The sequence below is a fragment of the Juglans regia genome, chromosome 13, assembly GCF_001411555.2.
Source record: "Juglans regia cultivar Chandler chromosome 13, Walnut 2.0, whole genome shotgun sequence".
Lineage (NCBI taxonomy): Eukaryota > Viridiplantae > Streptophyta > Magnoliopsida > Fagales > Juglandaceae > Juglans > Juglans regia.
In genome coordinates this window covers 8,139,154-8,166,184 of record NC_049913.1, presented here as the reverse complement: position 1 = coordinate 8,166,184, position 27,031 = coordinate 8,139,154, and the positions used below count along the sequence as shown (strand labels likewise).

General features: G+C 35.4%; 2 protein-coding genes and 1 pseudogene across 2 annotated transcripts; 2 read left to right on the top strand and 1 right to left on the bottom strand.

Annotated features, from left to right (window-relative positions):
- The first annotated feature begins 10,035 nt into the window (after nucleotides 1–10,035).
- LOC108997399 (ethylene-responsive transcription factor ERF113-like) lies at nucleotides 10,036–13,149 on the top strand. The gene is made up of 2 exons (XM_018973646.2): nucleotides 10,036–10,558; nucleotides 12,284–13,149. The coding sequence occupies exons 1-2, from the start codon at nucleotides 10,414–10,416 to the stop codon at nucleotides 12,817–12,819; spliced, it is 681 nt and encodes a 226-aa protein (XP_018829191.2). The 5' UTR covers nucleotides 10,036–10,413; the 3' UTR covers nucleotides 12,820–13,149.
- A 3,784-nt stretch (nucleotides 13,150–16,933) lies between these two features.
- On the top strand, nucleotides 16,934–20,160 carry LOC108997398. The gene is made up of 5 exons (XM_018973645.2): nucleotides 16,934–17,249; nucleotides 17,869–18,232; nucleotides 19,141–19,211; nucleotides 19,595–19,693; nucleotides 19,806–20,160. Exons 1-5 carry the CDS (start codon nucleotides 16,980–16,982, stop codon nucleotides 19,911–19,913), a joined length of 912 nt encoding a protein of 303 aa, XP_018829190.1. The 5' UTR covers nucleotides 16,934–16,979; the 3' UTR covers nucleotides 19,914–20,160.
- A 490-nt stretch (nucleotides 20,161–20,650) lies between these two features.
- LOC108997397 lies at nucleotides 20,651–26,175 on the bottom strand (annotated as a pseudogene).
- Nucleotides 26,176–27,031: the final 856 nt, after the last annotated feature.

Here is a 27,031-nt window from a genome sequence, read left to right as displayed (position 1 = left end):
AGAATATGCTGGCACCAACAGAACCTCAATTTGATAATGATGTCTCTACAGAGACTTTTGTTCGAAATCTCACTCTAAATCCGCATGCAGATGAACCACCACCTCCCTCTTTAGTTCATATTCCTCCACCACAAACTCAAAATACCCACCCTATGACTACCCACAGCAAAAATAATATCCACAAACCCAAACTACCTTCAGATTCACGCATTAGGTACCCTATTCCAAAAGCTCTTATGGCCATCGTCACAAACAATGAACTTGAACCAACGTGTTATTTGGAGACAATTAAAAATCCCAATTAGAGAGAAGCTATGAACAAGGAGTTCGATGCCTTACTGAGAAATGGTACCTGGACTTTCATGCATTCTCCTCCTAATGCTAATATTGTTGGAACCAAATGGGTGTACCGAATTAAAAGGAAAGCTGATGGAGGTATTAAACGTTTCAAAGCTCGGCTCGTCGCTAAAGGTTTTAATCAACAAGAGGGAGTTGATTTTTCAGAAACCTTTAGTCCTATTGTGAAACCTACAACAATCCACATGGTTTTATCACTTGATATATCACGTGGTTGGCATCTTCGTCAAATAGATGTCCAAAATGCCTTTTTACATGGCTTTTTGCAAGAGGATGTAAATATGGCACAACTCCCCGATTTTCTTCATCCTCAATACCCGCAGCATGTGTGTAAATTTCATAAATCTATATATGGCCTTCGTCAAGCACCATGGGCGTGGTTCTCTCGCTTAACTGACAAATTGCAGGCCATTAGTTTTAAAGGAAGTCAAGCATATTACTTCCTTTATGTTTATAAGCATGGTTCTATTCTTCTTTATTTTCTAATATATGTCGATGACATTATATTAGCAGGTGCTGATCTCAATTCAACTAATCATGTGATAAGCCTATTGCAGACTGATTTTCCAATCAAAAATCTTGGTGAATTCAATTTTTTTCTTGACGTTAAGGTTATTCGAAGTGATAAAGGCCTTTATTTGTCTCAATGCCGTTACATACTTGATCCTCTTCTTCGAAGCAAGATGGACAAGTCCAAACCTTGTGTTACCCCTATGTCTACATCCCAGATTTTGAACAAATCAGATGGTGCCTCTCTTCATGATCCACATTTGTATAGAAGTATTGTGGGAGGACTTCAAGATCTTTCTTTCACCAGGCCAGAGCTTGCATTTGCTATTCATAAAGTTAGTAAATATATGCATGATCCGAAAGAACTCATTGGGTGGTAGTAAAAAGGATCTTGCGTTACTTAAAATAAACTATCTCCCATGCCTTTTTAATTCAACCTGATCACCTTCTTCAACTTCATAATTTTAGTGATGCAGATTGGGCATCGGATCAAGATGATAGGAGATCAATTGGTGCTTATTGTGCATATCTTGGCAAAAACTTAATTTCGTGGAGTTATAAGTAGCAACCAACTGTTGCCCGTAGCAGCACTGAAACGGAATATAAGGCCTTGGCAAATGCAGCTGCCGAAATATAATGGATCAAAACTTTGCTTTCAGATCTTCATGTCTCGGCTATACACCCTCCAATTCTTTGGTGTGACAACATTAGAGCCACTTATCTCACAAGTAATCCTTTATTCCATGCATGTACGAAACATATTGAAATAGATTTTCATTATGTCTGTGATCAAGTTCTCAGTGGTCAACTAAATGTTCGGCTCATCTCCACCAAGGATCAATATGTAGATGCTCTTACCAAGCCTTTGCCTTCTCATTGTTTTCAGCTTGTACGTGACAATCTTAAGGTACACTATTTACCCTTTTGATTGCGGGGGCGTGTAGAAGAACAAGTCAACATGACCAGTTCAATTAAAGATTCAAAAGTTTAAGACTTCCGCAACAAACCTCTTATCTGCAAAATCTATTAGTTAGGCATGTAATCTATTTTTGAATTCAAATAAGATGATGTATAGGCTGCTTAGTTAAGAGTTGTTATTTTGTAACAGTACAAGCTCATCTGAACTCTATTTAAATACTTTGTAATTCACAAATGAAGTTATCAAGGATTTCCAAAACAGAGCACTATTCTACACTGGGAATCAACTCAATGCTATGTTACTACATTAAGTGTGTCAAAAAACAAACTTACAGATATAGTTTTTTATGCCAAAAAAACCTTGATAGATCTATAAGGAATTCATTAATACCGGATCAGTAGATTGAAGTCTTGACTATGGATCAAGATTTTTTCAAGTTATTATTTAAATGTGAGAACTTCAAATAGAAGAAGGATAGAGGAGTGAAGTGAATTTTGCAATATTTATTATTGCTTGTGCGAATGTTTCACACAACATAAATGCCCAATCAATATCTTATAATTCACTTCATGATGTTCATCTATTTCTCTCTTAAAACTTTCAATTTCAAACGAGTACTTAAAAAAAATTATATTTTCTTTGACTATATATTTATAATATTGATGAAAGTAACGTATGGTTTGTGGAGTGCGACCAAACTTGCATTCAAAGAAAGAGCCCGAGATGTCAAACACTCTTTGCTCAAAGATCAATACATTGAATATAATGCTAAAAGTCGAGTACTGGCCAGCCTGCCGACTGTGACTCACATGCTAACAACTAGACTTGTTCTCAATCATAGTACCATCGATCGATAAATGTTTATCGTTCGCTGGTGGCGATCACGATCATCGTGATCGAGTGTCAATTAATATGAGCTCATGCATGCGTTTGCTGATCATGAATGCATGCATGTGGCCCAAAAATTAGGTTAGTCAACTTAGTCTTAATCACCTAATTAATTGATTTTAGCTATTAAACTATACATATATTATATATATATATATGTATATATATAAAATTTAGAGCATTGTGAGGTACAAGTGGTTTGGCGCACCAAATCGCATACTGACGCTAACATGATTTTTTTTTTATTGAAAAGAAAAATAAAAGAAAGAAAATTTTGAGAGAAGAAGTATGTTCTGTCTTACGAAAATTATTTTCGTCTTAATTCATAACGATTTATTAAACGAATGCCTTACATGTCAGTATCGGTATGCAATTTGATGTGCGAACTTACTTGCAAGAAGAATTTTCCATATAGATATATCCAAATAGTAGATATACAAGGAAAGGAAAGACTTCTTTAGATCAGTTCAGTGGATTGCACTAGTTAAGCAAGATTGGACTGCTTTGCTAACATGTAAAATATAAAAAGAAAATGGAAGCTGGGAGTAAGATATGATATCCATTTTACAAAAGGCAAGACCCCAACCCAATCAGAATTCAGGACAATCCCCACTTGATTCCTTGAACCCAGTTGCCCATGCTACATGGGTACGTAGGTAGGGTAGTAGTCATGTGCGCGCGTGAACATTCCCCTGTGGTGCATTATCTTTTTTAGGGGACAGGGATCACATGGCCGATGGAGGAGACACATTAATCCGAAATATAGTGAGGAATCTCAGAGATCATAATCTTCATGTGGTTTGGTTTTTTTCTTCATTTAATTTCTTCGTGATGCTTCAAAACCTCACATGACTTTAATGCATTTAGGTGAGCGTTGTTTTTTCTTTTTTTGACACATGGAAGAGAAGAATTCGATCATGATTCTCTTAGTGAGAAATTAAGTCATAGTCAATTGAATTAAAGGACATCAGTTGTCTTAGATTAATGATTGGAAAGAAGTTTGAATTCTTAGCTAGTTATCCATTCCTTGTTATCTCTCCCGAAAAATATATATATATATATATTAAAATTTAAATTGAGTAATTTCTCTTGAAAAAGTCATGAATATATTGACAGACCAAGAGAAATATCATATATGTCCCTCAAAATTTTGGAAAGAAAAGTTTTATGATTTTTTTTTTAATTTTGTCTAAATTATATTAATTTCTTATTTATCAAGAAAATCAAAATAAAACATGATTTAGTCGATTGAATTCTAAAAAATATATGGAAAAAAAATAATCAGAATTCTTTGTTTTCAAACATGTCCTAATCAGTGATCTGTCTCTGGCACATGCAAGTGGCTTTTCTTTTTCCACGTACTTATTGCCAGAAAGAGAAGACGTGTATGTTCCTGCTCCGAAGCATTTATGGATCTACAAGCTGTACCGGTCACAACAACATCGTAAATGGTTGACGCCGGGCGAAGAGGGCCTGTTTGGTTTTTAAATTCATCTCAATTCATCATTACAATTTTTTTAAATTTTAATATAAAATATAATAAAAAATAATAATAATATAATAAAAAATAATAATATTAAAAAATAATATTCTAACAATATTTTATCATCTCAACTCAACTCAACTCAACTCACTTCAACATCCAAACACTACCTAAAACAATTAAGGGCTTAGAAAATGAAAAGTTTCATTTCATCTCATTTATTTCGTAAATATTTTTTAATTTTAAATCTTTAACTTATTTCGTAGATCGGTGGCCGTTGTTAAAATGTTCGAATTATATAAAACTGGAATTATGAAGAAATTAGACGAAGCTGAGATATATTCTTAATTATTCGCTTCAAGGAATGAGCAAGAATTTAAGTTTCATTTAGATAGCAAGATAAGGTAAATTAATTTTAGATAAAATTAAAAGTTGAATAAAATATTATTATAATATTATTTTTTAATATTATTATTATTTTAAAATTTTAAAAAAATAAATTATTTATTATATTTTATATAAAAATTTAAAAAAAGATAAAATAAAACATTTTTATATACAAACGAAACCTATTTGTCTATCTAGGGAGGTCAGAAAATGGCTTTTTAATATATAATTATATATATTCCTTAACTACTAATCTATATTCTTATTACTTTTTAGACACGTCATATATATTTTTAGATTTGGTTTATTTTTATAGATGAGATGAAATTAAAGTTAAAAATTAAATAAAATATTGTTAGAATAAAATTTTTTAATATTATATTTTTTTAAATTAAAAAAATTATAATAATTAATTAATAAAAATTGAATTGAAATAAATTGTGAAAATAAACTAACCCTCAACGTTCATAAATGCAATAACGAAAGGTACGTTTCAGTCGTGTGGGGAAAGATATACCGATTTACGAAATGTAGCTTTTAGATCGGTACAACTTCAAATGAAAACATAATTTCAAAAAAGTCGGCCACCGATCCCCTCGAACTGCTCAAAATATTTTAGGGGTAGAGAGAGGGGTTTTTGTTAAACATTTTAATAATTAGGGGTTAAAGGCCGGTTATTTAAAATTAAATAATATTATATATAGTTATAGAGTGCATAAATATTATATAATTATTTTAAAAAAAAAGTAAAATTTATTATTAAAAAATTAATTTTCTTTATGTAAATTTCGTATATATTATTTTTTTAAAAATAATTATACGGTACTTACATGCTCACAATTATAACTATTATTTTTCTTCAAAATTTGAGAGAAGAATATATATAATATATATAGTTTTGTTAGAACCTTAATTTAGATTTGGGAGTAAAGGGATGGATTTTGTTTCGGTTTTTTACTGTATTTTGAGGTTGAAGGCTTATTTTAATTTTTGAAGGATTAAAAGTTCATTTTTTAAAAAAGGGGTGGCGCAATTGTCTCATCCACCGTTGATCGATCCAAGCATTTTAAAATGGAAAACGCTGTTATTCTCGCTGGATTTTTTTATAATTTTTTTATTTAATAATTAAGAATTTTTTTAATAATGTTATAAATTTTTTATTTAAAAAAAATATTTCAAAATATTAAAAAATACATTTAAAAAAAATATTCAAAATACACTAATGAGAGCTTCGTCACGGGAGCTCTCAGCGATGACTGTAGAGCCACCCTTTTAAAAATAAGTAGAAGAAGAATAAAAAGTCAAAAATATTATTGAAGGCTAGTACTTTATCAAATACCATATATATATATATGTATAAACCGATGGAATTAAATTGATCTAAAAGTGAAAAAAATTTCAATAATTCAAACTTTTATTTTATGATCTGATAGTGCAAAAATCAAAACCCATATATCAAAGCTGTTTAATTTATTGAGCAGATACTGAATTTTTACTCGGGGCAATAAAATTAGGAGCATTTTACTGCACTAGCCACGTGTCATTATTGTACTACAGGATCCTTGTACGTCATGAATGTTATACATATATATTCATTTTCATGATTTTAATGCGCAGAGGTCCTTTCGAATTAATTAGATCGTTGGAGACATCATATCAAGGGAGTGGAAAATAAACACTTGCAATATTGTCAAAATTAAGGATTCGATGGTACACTCATTTAATTTTACCTTATCGATATATACATTAGACGACCTTCACCACGATCGAGTTGACTCATTAGGCCTATTTTATTGGGTCGAGTTTAAATTTGGTCATATAACAATTAATTATTTGGTATCGCCACGTACATGACATGACCAGCTAATTAATGTAACGAGAAATAAACATTCATGTACCAAGGAAATATCTAAACGGATGCCAACACTACTCCAAAATACTACAAAAGTATATTCGATTCGTGAAGCGGCCTATACTCCAAAAAGTATAGACAATTATTTCACCAGGCTAATTAATTTCATCCCACTCCAAAAGTATATTATATAATTTTATTTTCACAATGAAACTATTTTGTTTTTCATTGAGCAACTAAAATTTATTAAAAACAAGGGAGTTGGAGTTTTTGAAAATTGGAGATGGAGCAAGAGTTACTTTGGCTAGAGTTGGAATCGGAGTTCGGAGCCCACGAACTCCCACCCTATTTTAAAACAAATTGGTCTAAGTAAAATGATGTCGTTTTATTTAAACGAAACGACGTCGTTTTATTCATAAGGGGAACACATGACTTCATTTATTTCGTTCTCACATCTTTTCGCAAACCAACTCTCTCTCTCCTCCTTGGTTCAGTTTCTCCAACTCTTATCTCCTTGTTGTCCACACCGCTGCCAACCACTGTAGAGGGAACTCCATCTGCCGTTATTTCTTGTAAGACTTACATCTTATATTTTGTTATAAATGTTTTAATTGTTTGTTAATTGAATGATTTAGAGTTTGAAAATTGTTGAAGTTGTTTATGAAATTTGTTGTTTTTGGGGGTTTTTGACATTTTTGTTGTGGATTTATTGTTTGAATGGACAGATTTCTATTTTTAGGGTTTTAGTTATGAGATTTGTGGGATTTTGTTTGGGAAAAATCGAATGGTGCACTTCAGGCAACGTCCGCTCGAGTGTGGGTCGAACGAACATCATACAGATTGTTCGCTTGAGTGTGGCTGGAGCGAACATCACACAAATTGTTTACTCAAGTATGGCTATAGCGGACGTTTAGTTTTTATGTTTTATTTATTTTTAAAACCACAAACACGATTAGTTATTAAATGACAGTTGTTTGTTAATTGTTTCAAATTATTTTCATAGAAAATTATGGATGTTATACCATCTCGCCACGATTCTCCACAAGAGGATGATGTACAGCTATTGGCATCACCGACAGGTACTTCGGGTCATAGACCCCCACCTAGAACAGCTATTTTCTATACAAGTAGTCAAGTCTCAATAAATCTAGAAGATGTTGATATGCTTAATGAAGAAAAGGAGTTGATGAATGTTGAGGCTGATCTACCAGAATGACCTAGTAAAAAAAGGTCGTGGATATGAGAACATTTCACTAAAGTTCCTGGTGATCGTGAGAACTTGCAGGCTTGATGCCATTATTGTGGGCAATTATGCAGTTTTCATTCGAAGAAGCAAAGCACGTCAGTATTAATAACACATCTTATGGGCTGCCAGCGGTATAAGATATACTAAGGGTTGGTGGCAACTGATCATATGAATCTAAGTTATGAGACTACTACAACCATTGATGGCACGCAGATTAAAATGTTTTCAATTCCTCAATACATTGAAAAGATGTTGATGGATGTTCTTGTGAAGATGATCATCACTAATGAGATACCTTTTACCACGGTTGACAAAGCAGGCTTCCGCAAGTTTGTGAACACTTTAGAGTCACGATTTCTTATACCTTCACGGTATACGGTGATGCATGATTGTTTGAAGAATCATGCTAAGGAGAAGGCAATAATGAAGAAAATGTTTGTTGCCACTGGCCAGAGAGTGTCATTTCCGACTGATATATGAACCTCTATACAGAATGTGGGTTACATGTGTATCACAGCCCACTTGCAAGGAGATGAATGACTGTATAAAAGATTGGGGGATCAAAAAAGTGCTTTGTATCACAGTTGACAATGCCAGTGCAAATGACGCTACCATTGATTGGTTCGGGCGAATTACAATAGTAAATGAGGATATTATTCATGAAAATCAATTTATCTATGTTCGATATTGTGCCCATATCATCAACCTCATAGTTTTTAAAGGGTTCAAGGAGGTTGATGATTCAATTATTAAAGTTTGAAACCTTGTGAGATATGTGAGGGTTTCCCCCAACAGCTCCACCAGTTTAAGGCAATAACCGAATAACTTGAGATCCCATCTTTTAATATATTGTGGACGTTTCAACTCAATGAAATTCTACATACATGATGTTTGATGTAGCGCAAAAGTACTAAACAACATTTGAGCAGATGGAAGTCAAGGATGAAAGCATGAGGTATGCTTTGCTAAAGCCCGTTGGGGGGAGAAGGGGGCTCGGTGCGTCGAACATAGTTGATTGGGCCAATATCAAGTATTTTGCTCAATTTTTTAAGTTATTTTATAACATAACTATGTAGATGTTTGAGATAAAATATCATACTACGAACATGTACTTCGAGGAGCTATCGGAGCTTTATGGCCACTTGTAGCAGAGTTTTGCTGACAGTGTGGGTTTGTTGAATGCAATTATTGACCCTCGATATAAGTTAGCGATTGTAGAAGATTGGATTAAGGACGTCCTCTGTGATGAGGAAGATGATCAGTTTATTATATCGCTTAAATGTGATATTGATGATTTATATAGCTATTATAACAGCAGTGGTCAGATTTCAATTAAAGGTGGTAGCTCCTCACGCCCGACTGGCTCGACATCTTCTTAGGATGACACACATGTACAGAGGTAAAATTTATTACGGCTACCACGATATCATTAAAATCGTGCATCGAAGAATATTATGTAGTGTAAGTTTGAGTTTGAACGTTACTTTATGAAAGATGTCAATGCACCTAGTGAAACATTCCATATATTAACTTGGTGGAAGGTGAATTTTAGCAAGTTTCTAATCCTTTTCTGAATAGCCAGGGATGTACTAGTCATTCTTATCACTACGATTGTCTCTAAATCGGCGTTTAGCCACTTGACTGATGGTTTATAAATCTATAGCTAGTTAAATGAGTAAAGAAAAGATAGTGCATCTGATCAATAAAACTTCATGCAGGAAATCAGTGATCATTGTCGAGTCATCGACTCAAATGTATAGACTGTCAGGATTGATGCGGGACTGAGCTATTTAAATCAAATCCAAATTATTATTTATATTTTGGTGCTGTAAATTTACTTTATTGCGAACTTGTAGTTAAAAATTTAAATTTATCATTTGCACTTTGCACACAGTACTTAGGATTTTTTTTAACATTATTTTGTCTTTTTACAAATTTTTAAACATTAATTAATTTCAGATTGAGCCTTTGATATTGGGACGTGGGTCGAGGCCCAATCTAAATAAGGCAAAGCCCACTCAAACTCTGATCGGAACTCCAAATTCTGATCGGAGTCGAACTCTAACTCCAGTCAAAATCGGAGTCAGAAGACATTTAGACCTCCGATCCCAATCGGATTTGGAGGTAGACATTCCGACTCCGTCAAGTCGGTGGTCAAGTCGGAGCCCACCCCTACTCACCTCTCTTTGGATCTTTCGTGTGTACTTGGGTAAGAGATTTTCTTTTTCTTTTAAAAGAAAGCGAGAGCGTGAGTTTTTAGGAAGCGTTACAATTTTTCACCGTCAGTACTTGTTCAAACGGTGGATGGAATATACATGCTCATACGCGTAACCCTAGCACAGCTCACGTATTTTTTTTTATACATTACCGAATATAAGAAGATAAACACATGACAATAACAAGTTACGGAAACCCTTCTACATCTAAGTTTCTAACCCTATTCCAACTGTGGTGCGCTCCTTCCAACTTTCCAAACAGAATCAAAAGCCCCGGATCTTTGATTCGGTTTGGTTTCCATTCCTTGTATTCCCAAAACGGGAGAATTGCAAGGAAAATAAATCTGAATAAGCTAGCAGATCATGCTCTAGATATATATATGTCCTAGTGCTAGTACAATATCACAAAAATAGCATTAAATCAGCTTTTAACAGGTTTGAAAAGTGGATCGGAGGCATGGAAAGCGGCCACTTCCTTCGGAAACATCAGAGGAGAAAGAGAGAGAGCATGACGATCAGTTCCCAGCTTATGCATCTTCTTGGTCAGAAACGGATATGTCCGCCATGGTTTCTGCTCTCACTCAGGTTATGGGAACGACCGATGATAAGCCAGCGCTGGTGCAATCAACTCCATTAACCATCCCAGAGTGTGCGGTGAAAGAAGAACCTCCTGATTCATCTCAACCAGTGCAAGATCCAGGTACCCAACGTGGCTTGAGTACCAACACTAGCTATTTCTATTATTTTGTGGTGTACTTTTTCCTAAGTTTATAGGTTTAATTAATTAAAGTAGTAAACTGGCTTTTTTGGGGGCTTTAGATGCCAAACTGTTCATCACATGGCCATTCTTTGGATAAACACGTACCCTAAATCGTCAAAGTTCTCTGATTTTGCTTCTTTTGATTGCTCTTATATATATAATGGTTATATCTTCAAAAATGCATGTCATGATCTATCTCTATCTTCACTTATTGTGGTTCCTTTTCTTTTTTTGGTTTGGAAAAAGAAAAAAAAAAAAGAATCATCCAAGATAGCTCATGATTTGTTGAGACATAAATATCTCTGCGTTCCTTGTCCAATCTTTAAGAGTAAGTACCGTAAGTATCAATCCCATGAATTCCGTAACTTAACCCTACCACATACATACAGATGGGACAAAAGATTCTTAAGGAGAAAATATCTCTTCATTTTTTTTTTTTTTTTTATAGATTTTCATTCAGAGCTCAGTGTATCCTACTTTGCATAAAGAACTCTATTCCGGCCTCTTTTTCTCTCTCCCACTCTCTTTAGATCTCTCTTGAATAGATCGTGGAGACAGTACTTATATATAATACATTCTTTCTTGTTTTTCTTTCCCATATTTTTCATGTATTTCCCAGTCTTTTCATGTTTCTTTTTCTTGTATTTTGATTGAATGAAAAGCAGCCTAGCTCTCTCATCTTCCAGACTAGCGCCTAATTAAGCATTAAATTCCGTGGGTTACTATCCTTCCATTTGATCTTCCGTCTTTGACCAACTGACCTTGAACCTAATCCTTTACATTATTATACTATATCTTTCATGTCGATCATTTTTATAAGATTTCTAAATATTATTTGTTAATATATATATTGCTTTAACATGATCTAATTACCACGAAAAAGTCAGCTAGCTAATTCTGCTAGGTAGCATGGCTTAATTGCTGCTGCTGAATTACTCCCACTGACGAAAAACTTATGACTTTCTATCCGCTGGAATCATTAATATGATCACGTTCACGTTATGAAAAAAGAAAAGATGATTGTTTCACGTTTTTTTCCCTCTTTGAATTGATTTTTCTCACCCCTCAGTTCAAAGTAAGAAAAACAAAACACCTTGAACTAAAGGTGCAGTTGTTCTTATCTTAAGTTAGAAATGGGCTGGGCATCCTGCTTTCAGGCTCGGCCCCTCACTTTTGAGTCTTAACACGTCCCGATCGAACTAGCTAGGGAAAGGTATCATATGGTCGGGACTTGAAACCTACTTCTAATATATATGTTCTTTTTGTCCTAGAGCTAGTAGTATTTTATTGTAGGAATTACAGCAGCCGATCATACCCCCACTACTACTTCTGGCTTTCCACATTGTGCGTGCATGAAACTTTATGAGGAGCGTGCTACACGCCTCAAATAACAAGCAACAAATAGTATTACCCTATATCTTGTTTGCACCTCAATTATGTACTGAACGTACACGAGAAAGTCAAAAACTTTGGTCCTTCAAAGAGCCTGAAAGACAATTTATTGGTTATTTTGATTGATGTTTTTGTATATTTGTCGACCCAGCTAGATTCGTAGATATCGTAATAATTGCGTGCATTTAATTTGTCTATATACACATTATACGCACCATGCATCTCATGATATCTTGTGCCCTTTCCCTTGTTTGCATGCATGAACTTGCGAAGAGAATGTAAGAAGACGACACTACAGAGGAGTAAGACAAAGACCATGGGGAAAATGGGCAGCCGAAATTCGGGACCCAAAAAAAGCAGCCCGAGTCTGGCTGGGGACCTTTGACACAGCTGAGGATGCAGCCCTGGCATATGATAGAGCAGCTCTAAGGTTTAAAGGCGCCAAGGCCAAGCTTAATTTTCCCGAACGAGTTCAAAGAACCACCGAATATGGCTACCCTATGGGGTTTGGGAATACAAGCGTCTCCCAGCTGCCTGTGCAAAATCCCGGCCCAGTCGTTCCTCCTCCTCCTCCGTCAACGACGACTTCTTTATCCCAGGAAACTTTCCCTGGCCTATACCAGTACGCACAGCTTCTTTCCAGTTCTGATGTTGAATTCCCTTATTACACTACGGGTCTCTTTAATCAAGAATCTTTTGCTCCACAATTTTCGTCAACTTCATCCTCATCTTCCGCCTCATCGCATCAGCATCAACAGCAACGGGAACAGCATGGCAAGGACGACAATTCTAGTAACCCAAGCGAGTAGCATCTGTAACATGGTTTTAGTTAATATAATATCCATCCATTCTGAGTGCTAGCTAGTATTAATAGACTCTTCCCTACGATTGTTTCAACAACTGGACATCTATCCCCACGGAATCATCAAGAGCTTAATTCCCATTATTTCATGTTTTGTATTGGTGAGGACATGGATTTTATTAGTTACAATCCAAGGACCATCTCCATCGATCTTCTACTGTGTATGACGAGAGTACTATTAGATTTCGGGGTGCCTAAACTTGGCAACTATATGTAAGAAAGTTGCTGTTCAGTTGTTTTTATTTTGAATCATTATTATCAGGACGTTCATCTTGCTCATTTGAAAGTGCACGTGTAATGTATGCGGACATGATCGAAATTAATGGCGGAGTACTTGCATTTTGCTTTTTCACCGTGATGTGTCTGAATAGTCTATTTTATGAAGAAAAATGCTTTACTTATAAAACTTGTGATATATTAGATTATAAAATTATTTTTATTATATTAAATTTGTTCATTTATATTATATTATGTTAATTTATAAATTTTTTTTATAATATATTTTTTACTATATATATATATTATATATATATAATCTTTTGCATACATCAGTATATATCCTTTTCATGCCATTGATTAGATTTAAATAACAGAGATAAATGTTTACCATTGACTTGAATATGATCAAAGTCGAAAACTTAAAAACTAAAAATGTCAAAAACAGGTGTATATATATGGTCAATCTTTTGACGTATAATTTAGTGGGTCTTCTCATCCACTTCTCATTGAACTAAACATTTTAAAAAAATAGATCATTGGTTTAAAGCCACCAAGAAGCAGCTTTAAATATATTAATTTCAAAGCTATCAAGTTAGACCTCCTCCTCTAATTTTTGTCGACTCTTATATTTCTAATTAATTGTTATATATATATATATGTGTGTGTGTGTGTGTGTGATCTTCAGCCGCCTTCTATACTCCACATATGAATTCTCAGATGATTGGTCCATAGTATGGCCACTACTCCTTGCCTTCTGCAGTACTGCATAAATAATTAAGTAACTTTGCCCTTCTGAGCCTTCAAAATTTAGAAAGAGTCGACGAAAAAGATTGAGAGATGGATCAAGGCCGGATCGAAGGACATCAATTAATCAGCATATATAAATAAAGATGATATAACATGGTTAACATTCTTTGAACGAAATTTTGAGACTTTTCCCGACTAAATAAATTGCCGCCTGTAAAATTAGATTATTTGCAGCTCATTTATTTTTCTCGTGACAAATTTTCAATTAAGATTGATCTTTTACAGCAGCGCTTAGCGGCAATAAAAAATTGCAAAAAATAGTCAATTGCGGCGATTTTTATCCTTTTATCGACAATTTATTATCGACAATTAGTAGTATGGAGAGGCATACCACATTTGTAATTAAATGTGGTATGCCGCATGCATGCATGCATATAATATAGATCATATCATGTTGTTTGCCTCTCCATCCTTTTGACTTTCCAAGGAGCTATATTATATATATATATATATAAATATATATTTATTGTTTTTTGGTCTTGTAGTACTTAGACTTGGAAAACGCATTAGCTAGCTAGCGTCCGTCCTTTCTTACTTTCTTTCTCTTTATTTTTTATTTTTTAATGTTTTTGATCGAGTTAGATCAGTTAGGCCGTAAACAGATCAAATTTATCTTTCTAATTTTAATATTGGCTTTATATAATATATTCTCCTTTTAAGTGGGCTCAATCATAATTTCGAAATCTTGGTCACAGTCTCATTATTCTTTATGATATATGCGTATATAGTATCATCAAAATCCCGCAGTGCTGTCAATTCATAATTAAAAGTGGAATATTTATTGGAATGGGGAGTCCGGTTCTCATCATGTCACTCGATCGAGTCTATCTCATGTAACCCTTGAAAACACGCCATGAGCTTTGTTTTTTGTTTTTTTTGTCTTATTTTTCTTTGTAATCATGTAATTTAATTAGTATTTACTTTTTATAAGTCTTTTTTTTTATCTTCTTATTATTCTCTATTATGTAAATTAATAAATTAGAAAAGAAGAACGAACGTGCATATAGAAATAACTATTATTCATAATTATAATACCATAAATGAACTCAAGAATGTGCATGCGCTCACTCAAGATGAGTTAACTCATAATTTGATCCCAATGTATATATATATATATATGTATGTATGTATTGTGTGTGAGTTACTCTATTATCAAGTCAGTGTATAGAACACACATTATACATATAACTTAAATAGTTATAAGATTTGATTTGCAAGATTCAGATCTTATTAAGTATGTTATTTATACCAGCTTATAAATATTATATTCTACCATTTTGCAAACGTAGCAAAAGAAATAGTTGGTTGGAAACTTAACTTTAATAGCACTTTATCAGCATGCGGACTTGGAAAGACAATAATTATGTACATCTAATCATGGGAGGTTGGTTCTAATTATAGCATATTTCCAGACACATCACCGGTAAAAAATATTAAGGTGGACCAATGAGATGGGAAACTTTATCACACCAGGACAGAAAAAAAGTGCTGTTGCATGTAATTTTATGTAATTCACAATTATGAGACTACGATTGTGGTCATGGTTTCAAGATCTTTGCTCCAGGCACCTTTTGCAAATGGCTTAATTAATAGAAAAAAAGATATTTATAATCACTACGTAATCGTTTTGAAAAAAATAAATAAAATATAAAATTTATATAAAAAAATTAATTTTTTAATAACAGACTATACTTTTTTTCAAAATAATTATACAGTAATTATGTATTTTATGGTTGTATATAGAATTATTTTAATTAATATATAATTGAAACAGAATTTTTTTTTTTTTTTTTTTTTGGGACAAGAATTGAACCACCATTTTAATGCCTAGTACGATAAAGACTCGCCCCGAGGAGAGAGGAAGAAAGGAAGGGACAGAGAGAGACCGTAGGTGTACGCATGCAGAAGATGGAGTGGGCCGTGCCCACTTGCCCCAGAAAGCAAGGTGCAGTGGGCCAAGTGAAATCGTCCAAAGCCCAAATAAAGTAGCTTTGAGAAGATCAATCAAAAAGGAAATGCAGAAACCGACAAAAGCAAAAGAAGCTTCTTTGTTCACTTTTTATTTCAAAAGTTAGGGGGGGATTCAAATTAAACAACAACCCTCCAAGCGTGAATGCTGACGTGGGCACCCTTCCCAAGACAAGCATGGGATTAGGGGCCGATACGATGGAGACGCAAGAAGCTGCAAATTGCATGGGGTTAGGGGCTGTAGGGGCCCATGATTGATTTTTCTGGTTTTTGATTTTTGGTTTTACAATGAACAAACGTGTGGAGTTTTGGTATGCTTTCGGCTTCTCAACGTCAATTTTTGCGGCTCTTTTTCAAGAGAACACTCGAGAGTCTTTTTTAAATGATGGTCCATGTTGAAAGTTCACTGCATGAGTGCAGATGATTTGTACGTCACACTCACAAAAAATGAAGGGATGGTATTGCTATCTTTTTTCTTTTGTCTTATTATATTTATTTAACATAGACAGCGTTGGAACAAAAAAAGGCTTCACTATTTATACTTTTGTGAAATCCTGGGAGTCCAAACTACCGATTGCTGTGGATGATCTTTCATTTCTGGGCCAACCCATTTTGGTTTTGGGCTTTTTTTGGGGTGGGGTTGGGCCATGCCAATGCAACTCCATAGTCCATTGGATCGGAATAAAGTCCAATACGGATCTCATTCCCTTTCAATACTTTGAAAACTTAAATCCTGGAAATCAATAAAGCCCAATGTCCTTAGCATTTTTTACTTGATGGAGGACAATCCTACTCTTTCGAGTACAAAAACCTCCGCAACTCGCTTCCACAGGCATACATAGTGTCTGCAAACAAAACCCATTACATTTCTTTTTTTTATTTATTTATTTTACCTTCTTTTTTCTTTTTCTTTTTTGCACAAATTGGTTCAGGAAAATTAAGAGAGAGAGAGAGAGAACGACCAAATAGGCTTTTAGTTTTAGCAGCAAATGCTTCATACGTACGTAAATTTCTAACTGATGAAAAATATAAAATAAATGCAATAGCTTTCATTTTTAATTACGAGATCGAAATTTAATTAGCGAAGAAGCCGCACGTTGTGGATTTCAGAACATGAACATGGCGTCGCGAATGTTATCATGTGCAGCAAACTTGGTCACTCCCCCCAAGCTCAATGGCTTGCCTGAATCTTCTACGACTTGTTACCCTTCACTACTACTACTGTCTTCATCTTCACCTTCAATGGCAGCAGCTAAGGTTTCGGTTCGAATTGGGTCGGTAAAGTGCAAGGCTCTGGGAGAGAGCTCTCAGAATTCCGTCGACCGTACGGTCTATCAGGGAATTTACGGCCCTTGGACCGTCGATTCCTCCGATGTTCGAGAGGTACGTACACGTTTATATCTTATTCATACTTTTCCCTTTTTTTTCATCTGCTAGCGCGCGCGCGCGCGTCTGCGTTGTTCAATTGATGCTGTTAATCATAAGGTTGATAACAAAGTTACTTCTTTTTGGATAAAAAAAAGTTTCTTAAGAGGCTCAGAACAGTTATTTTCAGCGTTTTGGATATCGAATAAGTAGGGCGAACAGGAAATTTTTGCACTTGAATTTGATTTTTCAAATCCCACCTGCACCTCCAAGTGCTGGAGAAGGTACAGTGAGTTAGTTGGAAATCTAAGACTTTCTTCAATTCAGTTTCAGGTAAATTATTTATGAAAGATGTAAAAGGTTGTATAGGATTGTCTTAATCTCCCTTCAAATGTGGTGTTAATTTGTTTAATGTTTTGGAAGGTAATATTAGGCCAAATCGCCCAAAACTACCACGGAGCCGATCTGAAACCTAACATGAAAATGAAAAATAGGTCTATGTCATGCAACCCGAGAAAAACATGTTAAAAACTTAAAAGATGATAAATTTGTAATGGTATGTATGAATCTGGATCTTGATATATATGGGGCAGTAAAGGATTTGAGTATCTCAGCGATACTTTCCTTTCCGTGGCAGGTTGTTTTATACAGAGCGGGGTTGGTGACTGCTGCCTCGTCATTTGTTGTTGCTGCATCAACTGCCCTTTTACCTGAAAACTCTTTGTTAAGTGATATTATCAAGCAAAATCTTGATCTGTTTTACACAATTGGTGCTGGTGGGTTGGGCTTGTCTTTAGTTTTAATTCACATCTATGTTACTGAGATTAAGCGCACTCTTCAAGCACTGTGGGGACTTGGTGTTGTTGGATCTTTGGCAACTTACACGAGCCTTGCTCTACCAGCTGGTGAAAACTTGGTACAATATGTAGTCGATCACCCATTGGCAGTCTGGTTTGTTGGTCCTCTCTTTGCAGCACTAACAGGACTTGTATTCAAAGAAGGTAATTGCAGTTAACTTGTAATTGTAAGTATCTATTTATGTTCACTATTATACGTTCCAAGTTAAATGAGCTATTATTCAGTATCACAGCTTGATCTCCCACTATTTGTAGTCATTTGATATGTAATTAGTCAGGTATTAACCTTAATTCATACTTAAACGATATTATTATCCTCCAGATTGTAGCAATAAAGTGTAATATCAAACTCCATGCCCATTGGAAAGTCCAGGTTGCCTTTTGAATGGTCGAAGCAAAACAGTAAGAGCTTGTGCCTAGTATTTCCTTTGGTTGATTAGCAAGGGCAGAACCATTACTGTAAAAATGGTCGACCACTTGACCTAGCCCCCATCATATGAAATTGGTTCAATGTCCAATCATGAAACCCTTAGATAGAGAGGATGATTCAAAATATAGCTCCTACGCCAAAGCTAGGCGGTTTCTTTGTATTGGTTTCAAATCACCTTCATGTTTTTAAACACAGCAAAAGTTATCGTGGGATCTCTTGCCTGTGTTCCCTTTTGTGCTATATAGGAAGATGGAAGTCAATCCAATTCACTCCCGTTGCCTCAATTGGTTGAAATTCTTTTACTTGGTTCAATATAATTATTGGTGTTTGACAACTTAAAGATACAAAAGAAGGATTAAGATGAAGAGAGGTAGAATTCTGCATGTTCACTTTATTTGCTGGCTGAAAATAAAATTGACGAGGTGGTGTGAAGTGCTTTTTTTTAATCTCATAATCATAAATGACCCTTTTTTCAATAAACAGTAACATAAGTTTGAACATTTATTTTTTTGACAATGTCACATCAATGCTTTTTGCTCTTTTGTTTGTTTTACATTTGTTATGGCTTTTGAAGTTATATGTACGACAGAAATTCAGTAGCCTCCTGACTGTTTCCAAACAGGCCTCTGCTATGGAAAGCTGGAAGCTGGAATTCTCACATTCATTATACCTACAGTTCTTCTTGGGCACCTGGTATTCTTCTTTCTATGTGTTCCCAACATGTAGAATATTATCCTGTGTTCCCAACGTGAAGAATATTATCCTGCTTGTAGTCTGCCTAATTTTTTTTCCTTTTCTAATATGTATGAAGTGTCTTATGAAAAGGGGATTGCTATGACTCTCTCTCTCTCTCTCATTTTCCTTGGTATTGAGATCATCTAATTTCTTAAGTTCTTAAGATCCTTTATATGTATGCGATGTTAAGCTTAATTGTTGTTTCAAAAATCTTCCATGCATAGCCATAACATTTTGTGGAATCCTTTACAAATGGGCTGTGGGTTTCTATTAAAACTTATCCAAAAAATTCCAAGCTTTTGAATACCATGTTGATTAGACTTTTCACTTGAAAATCACAGACTGGTTTGATGGATGATGGAGTAAAGCTTACTCTGCTAGGTTCGTGGATGGTCCTTTTTGTGATATTTGCCGGAAGGAAGTTTACTCAACCAATTAAGGTAGACTTTAAATGAACTAAATTTTTGTTAATGATATTCTATCTAGCTTAATTTACTGGGTTTAACATTATTAATGTCCATGGCATATCACTGATATGTTCTTGCTTTCAAGGATGACATTGGTGACAAATCTGTTTTCGTGTTCAATTCTCTTCCCGAAGACAAGAAGAAAACCTTGCTTGAGAAACTTGAGCAACCAAAAGTCCAGTCAGATTCTTAAGTAGGAAGAGATGTGAGCCCAAACAAACCTTAATTGGACAGGAAATTACATGAACTGGACTGCAGAGAGGTTTTTGAGGTAGGCAATGTTATATAGATTCTCTGATCATAGCTTGTAATATTCTTTCACTTGCTTATAAATTAATATTTTCTATGGTATATAGCTTCTAGATTGTTGGGGCATATAGTATAAATGTTACTTTGTTTTAGTGATAGTTTGGTAACAATTAATGATGCTTGGGAACCCACCATACCAATTTTTTGAGACACAATATAGCTTTAGCTTTCTACTTCTTCTTGTACCCTGTTGGCACGGTTCCATATTGAATCAGGCCTGTAATAAAAGATCTAATAAAAAAATAACTTGTCTATTTTTTCCATCTTTCCCACCTTTGAACTAGAACCAACTCATTGGGAATAATGATTTTTAGATATAGTAATGTCAGGGACAGGCTTCAAGCCTTGCTCAAGCTTTTTATAAAAAAAAGTGTGCCCCAGTAAAAGAGAAAATGAGTTTTTAACACTTCTTCACAATAAGGTCCACTTTTTTATAAAATGTTTACGCAAAGTTTGTACATTTGGGACTTATATATATCATTATTCTTACTATATTAAAACTCATTCTATGACCAGCCAATGTGATGTTTCCACTTCATCAAAAATACTAATTTTTTTAAAGTTTTCCATCAGATTTACAAACAAATAAGATTAAGATGCCAATTTGTTCGGTGAAAACAACATAGCTGGATTTATTCCATTTACAAAAAAATAAAAACTGGATTTATTTTAATTCATTTCAAGTGCTGTATTACATGGTGTTCATGAAGGGAAAAAAAGAGTACCATGTTGAATGGAACATGCTTTGGCCCCGCACAATTCTCAAATTGACGAGAATGTGAAAATGGTACCAGCTCTGTAACCGACCAAAAAAGCTGGACTGCCTTACGATCAAAGCTTTCGTTGCAGTTTAGAACTGACGGTTGTTAAGTTCTTTCTGCTACTTCCATTTTAGCCCTTTTGCTTCTGGCCTTAGCTCCAATATCCAAGGTTGACAAGTCTTCATTGTTGATCCTTTTGCAAGTCTGTATGAGTTTGCTCTCTATGGCAGGATCTTCTAGTAATTTGTTACCAGTTGCCTTTTCAGGATCAACACCATTTTGGCCATCAACAGCATCAGGCTTCTCAGGGAATGTTCTTCCCTTCTTTTCACCAGGAATTAATTTACATTCGCCACCACTTGCAATTTTTAGCACATCCATTTTCCCGACTTCGCTTGCAGCCTGAGCTTTCGAAATGTCGGCTTTTGCTTCCTCCAGATTTGCATTATTCACGTCACCAATTCCCATTTCATCAGCAACTCCATCCAGCTTCTCATGGGTGACATCAGTATCTTCACTTGACTCAGAACTTTCACCCTCCTCAATTCTGCATTTTAATGACTCTATAACCTCCGTCAGTTCTCTGTTAACCTGTGACAGAAACTCAGATGTTAGCAATAAAAATTCTGCCACTCTTTTAATCTGCTGCAGTGAAACCAAAAGAGATGGTCACGAGAGGAGGGCCAATCACTACCAAAGTAACCAATACCTAAGCAGTACAACCAAGTATAAAATGATGTCGTTCTTAATTTTTCTCATGAAAAAAACAATAATGATGTCACCTATCAACTCCTTCAATAAACAAGTTGTTGAAGCAAACAACTATACTCAGCTGCCACGAGAATAATAAACTCATTCTAAATGTCATCAAGGTCAGGAAAAACAGTTCAATTTCCATGGGAAACTCAAACTCATTCCGAGACCCAACTCTCCAGGTAATTAAGATCTATTGCAGGCTTTCTGTAATCAACCAGCCGTTTAAGGTCTCCTCTAGAGCCGTTCAACATATAGCATATAAAAAAACAAATGCACTGTTTAAAAACCCAAGTGAAGTGAGTGTAATGATCTGTCAAGATTACCTGGGGATCCTGAAGAAAGTCAGCTATGTCAGTTGAACACGAAGGGCATTTCATGATATTCTTACGTGCTCTTAATGTTCGTCTGCCTTCACATGTCCTGTCTTTCATTAAACTTTGACCAGCGAAGGCACCCTCTAGACAAGCTTTGCAGAAGTTATGAGCGCAAGGGGTAGTAAGAGGGAAAGTCATCACCTTCCGGCAGATGTGGCAGCTAAACTCTGCATGGTCAATTACACAAGCACGATTTCTAAGACATGATAGCGAGATAAATGAAGATGAGAAAACTTGAACAAAGCTTGTAAATGTGAATTAGACAACTAAACCATTTAGAAGTTTCTCTTTCACAGACAGATTTTGTGCTCGTTGAATAACTTTCCTTGATCTCTTCCCATCTTCCGATTGTCCATCATTAAACCCGTTTTCTGCTACATGGTGGAGGTCTTTTCCACATCCAGCAACCTTTTTCCTCCTGGGGATCATGATGGAACATTTAGGACATACGAAAATCAATTAGCTAAGCACTTAGCTGAAAACTCTAGGAGCACAAGTAGGTTTAGAGACTCATAGGAAACCATCTCTTTAACCTAGATATAACTTAATAGATATTGAGTATGCCCAAAAGGAAAGAAAAAATGAAGACAATGGGAAAATAACTAGAGAGAGAACCCCCTTTGGACACAAGAAGTAAAGGAGCATTAGCTTACATCATAGTCCCAGGATGGAGATTCCTTCCTTTCAGTTATGTCAATTGCATCCTCTAACTCGTTAATGACGGGCAGTGGCCTTGGCTGGTCCCCATGATCATCACTACAGATTCATCTCCAAAATTTAGTCGCACAAAAATACATCCCCAGAGAGGGAAAGAGAGATAGAGGGGTGAAAATAATAGACCTTGTCCAGGGGGCAGGATCATTGTCACATCTAACAAAAAGATATCTGCACACCTTATATCCCTAACACAATAAACATTCATCGGCTAACAATCTTAGAATACCATAAACCTACATCGGTGAACAAGCTCAACAAGAATACAGCCTGGGTTGTTATTTCAATTTATCATCTTACTTGAGTCCCATTTTTCCGCCAGCATTTCTCGATTCTGTAAATCCCATCATAGCGTAACCCTCTCTCCGGGGCATAAGAAGATCGTTTCTCCTTGTTAGACCTGTCTAAAAGAATCTTATTAGCAAAAAGATAACTTTTCTGATAGAAGCAGAAGAGTACACCTTCAGAAAAAATCTTCTGGAATAAGTATCTCATAAGGTAAACTGCTCTTCTATTTAGGATCTGATAATTACTACTGCAATTCCTACCCAGAAATTAATGAAATAGTTATATATGCAGCAATGACGACAAAGGGTTTACTTGGCCCAACCTTTTGAGTAACTTTGTGCAAAAAGAAGACGACATTAGCTGCCTATTTAGGAAAATAGCCACTTTTCGTTTGTTGATCTCACCCTTTTATTCTTTAGCATGCAAGCTTATTAATAATATGTTCCACAAAAGAAAACAAAATGTTAACTGGAACGACTGCTCATTGACTTGTCGATGTCTAACATTCTGTTTATATGCAACCAGACATCATAGAGGTCGAAAGCTATGATTCTCCTGTAAACTTGCTATCTGCACTCTCAGAAGAACCATGAATGTCATAAATGATATCCTGAGCTGTGGGCCATTTGCATTTCTACGCCTGTTGTTTGATCCATAAAATTGAAAACTGGCAACTACATTATCATACAGGTTTCCCACACCTAATAAACTTTGAGTAAATACCTTAACCAAATTTAGATAAGCAGTAAAAACCTTAACGATTAAGGACCCATTTGCACTTGCATGCTACCAAATTGCAATAACTTTCATTAAAATGACTTACCTCACCACACGAACAGGATAACCCTTCCTGCAACTTACTCGTAATGCCTCGTTGAAATATTCAAACTTCTGATCAAAAGAATGCTCCTTGTTTGTGCGTTTATTGCCACTAAGGTCTCTTCCACCACTATATTGGGAGGGAACAAAATATCAATCGTATGTTTAAGACGCAAGCATCATAGAAGTACAATATGACAATTTATGAAACTTGTTGAATTGATTAAACTAATTTGACAATATGACAACAGCACCAGAGAGACGTAGAAAACTTGTTGAGTTGATTAAATTATCTTGGAATTAAAAATACAATTTAGCTCATTAAAATAAAACCCAGTAAAAAGCAAGCCAATTACACACTAAAGTCAGAATCCAAAGTACGAATGTCGAGTGCTGACAAGAATGTACCTCCCTGTGTAGAGGAACCATTCGCCATGGTCCTCATCATCTTCATAGCCTCCAGATAGGGCCACCGATTGAGCACCAAATTTTGATTGCCCAGCAATCCCTGCAACAACAGGAAGGTGTACACCCCATTGCCTACATTCCAGCCTACCTTCCCAAGTTTCCCCCACCAGCACACCCTGATTTCTCTCCGGATCATTTTCTGCAAGGATTGGTCCTAAATGATCGGGGGGGACTGTAACAAAAATCTTCCCGCTACTAGCATTGGCGTTTCCACCTTTCTTCGCTCGTTCGCTGGTGTATGCTTTCTCTGGGCGGTCTTGGTTACGTACAAAGTGATAGACCTTTGGGGAGGCCCCTACGGCATCGGATTTTGACATCCTTGCCATTCGGATGGCAATGACAAGCGCAGAGTTGATACGAGGTTGGCTTGCCATAGTGGCTGGGATTTTCTTGCGGCAATTCGCACAAGTTCGCTTGCCCTGCCCAATCCATTTCTGGAAGCACTTTAAGCAAAAGTTGTGACCACAAGGTGTCTGAAACAAAGAAATAGATGAGGTCAAGTGCGAAGCCAGTAACAGAAATATCTGCGCACAGTATCTCGAAACAATGAACCATTAGACCCGTTTGCATTGAAAAATATAACATTTCATCGTTATAATTTTTTTAAATTATTACATAAAATATAATAAATAATTTAATTTTTTTAAATTTAAATTTAATATTTTCAAATTTTCAAATAATAATAGAATTAAAAATTAATATTATAATAATATTTTTTAAATTTTCATCTTTTATTTAAAACTATTTCATCTTATCTCTAAATCCAAACCCGTCATTTTAATCCAGAATGCGTATAATAAATCTTATTTTACAATTTTTATGGTCTCTTGATAACTTTGTATGTAAAATTAAATAATTAATAAATAAGTAGTAAATAACGAATAGCTTTTTAAATATTTAGTATACATGGTTAGCACGGCTGAGATGACATATCACATCGTAATAGAAATTGAATTATAGATTCGTGAACATTTAATGGATTAAACAATCGAATATATAGATGCTGTGATGGCTAATAAAATTAAATTAAACTAGTACGTACTATATGCCTATATGGAGGAGCAGCCCCAGTCACTGTTAAATTACTTCCAATTTTCCAAAAAACTAAAAACCCGCCATTTCCATCCTTTCTTCCTGAAAACCCACCGAAACCATTGCGACTCTGCGCGATTGTAAAATAAGGGCCTGCATAATTCGAAATCTACAACGGATAATCCGATGCAAGCCGAAAACGAACTTCAAACTCTATTACTACTGCTCCACGATAAAAATAAATAAATACGACAGCGATACTCTAAAAAACTATAAGCTGTTTCTCTTCTGTGAAGTTAAATCCAAACGCAAAGCATGCACGGTGTGATTTGGTTAGGTAATTTAAGCATACAGAGCCATAAATTCAAGAAACGAAGGAAGACGGAAGCACATACCGTCACAGGTCTCTCCGGTAACTGCATGCAAAACGAACAGTTCAAACTGTTATCGAGAATACCAAGAACATCGTTATGACCGCTGATCACCTCCTTCTTCTTGGGACTTGCGTCTTCGTCGTCGTCGTCATCTCCATCGGACGGTTGCGCGCCTCTACACATAAGCTGCTGCCGTCTCTTCGCCTTCTCCCGCTCGGTCAGCGACCCGTCCAATTCGATTGCCCGAATCGCCGTGATCAGGTCACTGGAACCCCTAGATCGTCCGGCACCGGCGCTGGAGAAGTGTTCCGAGGAGATCGGTGAACAGTCCAGGAATTCCCACTGGAGAGCATCGGCTAGGGTTTGGGGGCGGGAAGACTCCGAGAGGCAAGCGACGTGCCAGGGCGTGGCGCATGTTTTGCACGAGAGGGTGTCGTCGGGCGAGGAGGGCTTTGTCTTGCATACCATACAAAGGCCATCCCCATCGCAGGGCAGCCCGCTAACGTGCGCCATGAAAGTGAATGACAAGCCACGAAACCGACAAAGTTGAAGGTAGGAGATGATGGGGAGCAGTGAGAGGGTGGGAGGGGAAGCGGGTTTTTATAGGAGAATTCCTTCGTAGGAAATTCATTTTTGAAAATCCACTTTTCCCTCTTATTCTGTCGCACTATAAATGGGTAAATCTGTGTTTGGACTTTGGCATGTATGCGGTGTATGTTCATTACAGCATATCCCTAGTGTTTTGTGAAAATGGAAGGAAGGTTACAAGTTACAACTCATATTGCATACTTCTCCAAATATATATCACATTCGTTGCATCAATTTATCTTTCAATTCACAAAAATTGAGATAATTATAAGGTGTGTTTGGTAAGTGAAGTAGTCAAAAGTGAACTACTATTCACTACTTTTTCACTGTTATTCACTTTTTTTTTGTTGTTATTCACTAATAATTTGAGATCACCTTAGCAACCTTATTATGGTCATTGAAATAGTGAATTGAAATGGAAGTTAAAAGTTGAATAAAATATTGTTAGAGTATTACTTTATAATATTATTATTGTTTTGAGATTTGAAAAATGTTGAATTATTTATTATATTTTGTGTAAAAATTTGAAAAAAATTTAATAATGAGAAAAAACGAGATGAAATATTTATTTTATCAAAACCGAGCCTAAAAATCTAGACTTATTGGTCGTTGAAATGAGGAATGTTGAGGGTAACGACATTCAACTTCCAAACCTATAGTACTGAATTCATTAAGATGTCATGTATAAACCGTTCAAAAAATGTTAACGATACGTTAGTAGTTTATACCGGTATTAACGGTATAGAGTAATGTTATACACCACATTTTTATCATATTAAGTAAGACGTGGCACATTTATCATTATTGGATGATAAAGAATCATCCAAT

Coding starts and splice junctions, on each gene's coding strand:
- LOC108997399 (XM_018973646.2), top strand. CDS start 10,414: ATGTCCGCCATGGTTTCTGCTCTCACTCAGGTTATGGGAACGACCGAT. Junction 10,559..12,283: donor TCAACCAGTGCAAGATCCAG/GTACCCAACGTG, acceptor GAACTTGCGAAG/AGAATGTAAGAAGACGACAC.
- LOC108997398 (XM_018973645.2), top strand. CDS start 16,980: ATGAACATGGCGTCGCGAATGTTATCATGTGCAGCAAACTTGGTCACT. Junction 17,250..17,868: donor ATTCCTCCGATGTTCGAGAG/GTACGTACACGT, acceptor TTTCCGTGGCAG/GTTGTTTTATACAGAGCGGG. Junction 19,694..19,805: donor AGTTTACTCAACCAATTAAG/GTAGACTTTAAA, acceptor CTTGCTTTCAAG/GATGACATTGGTGACAAATC.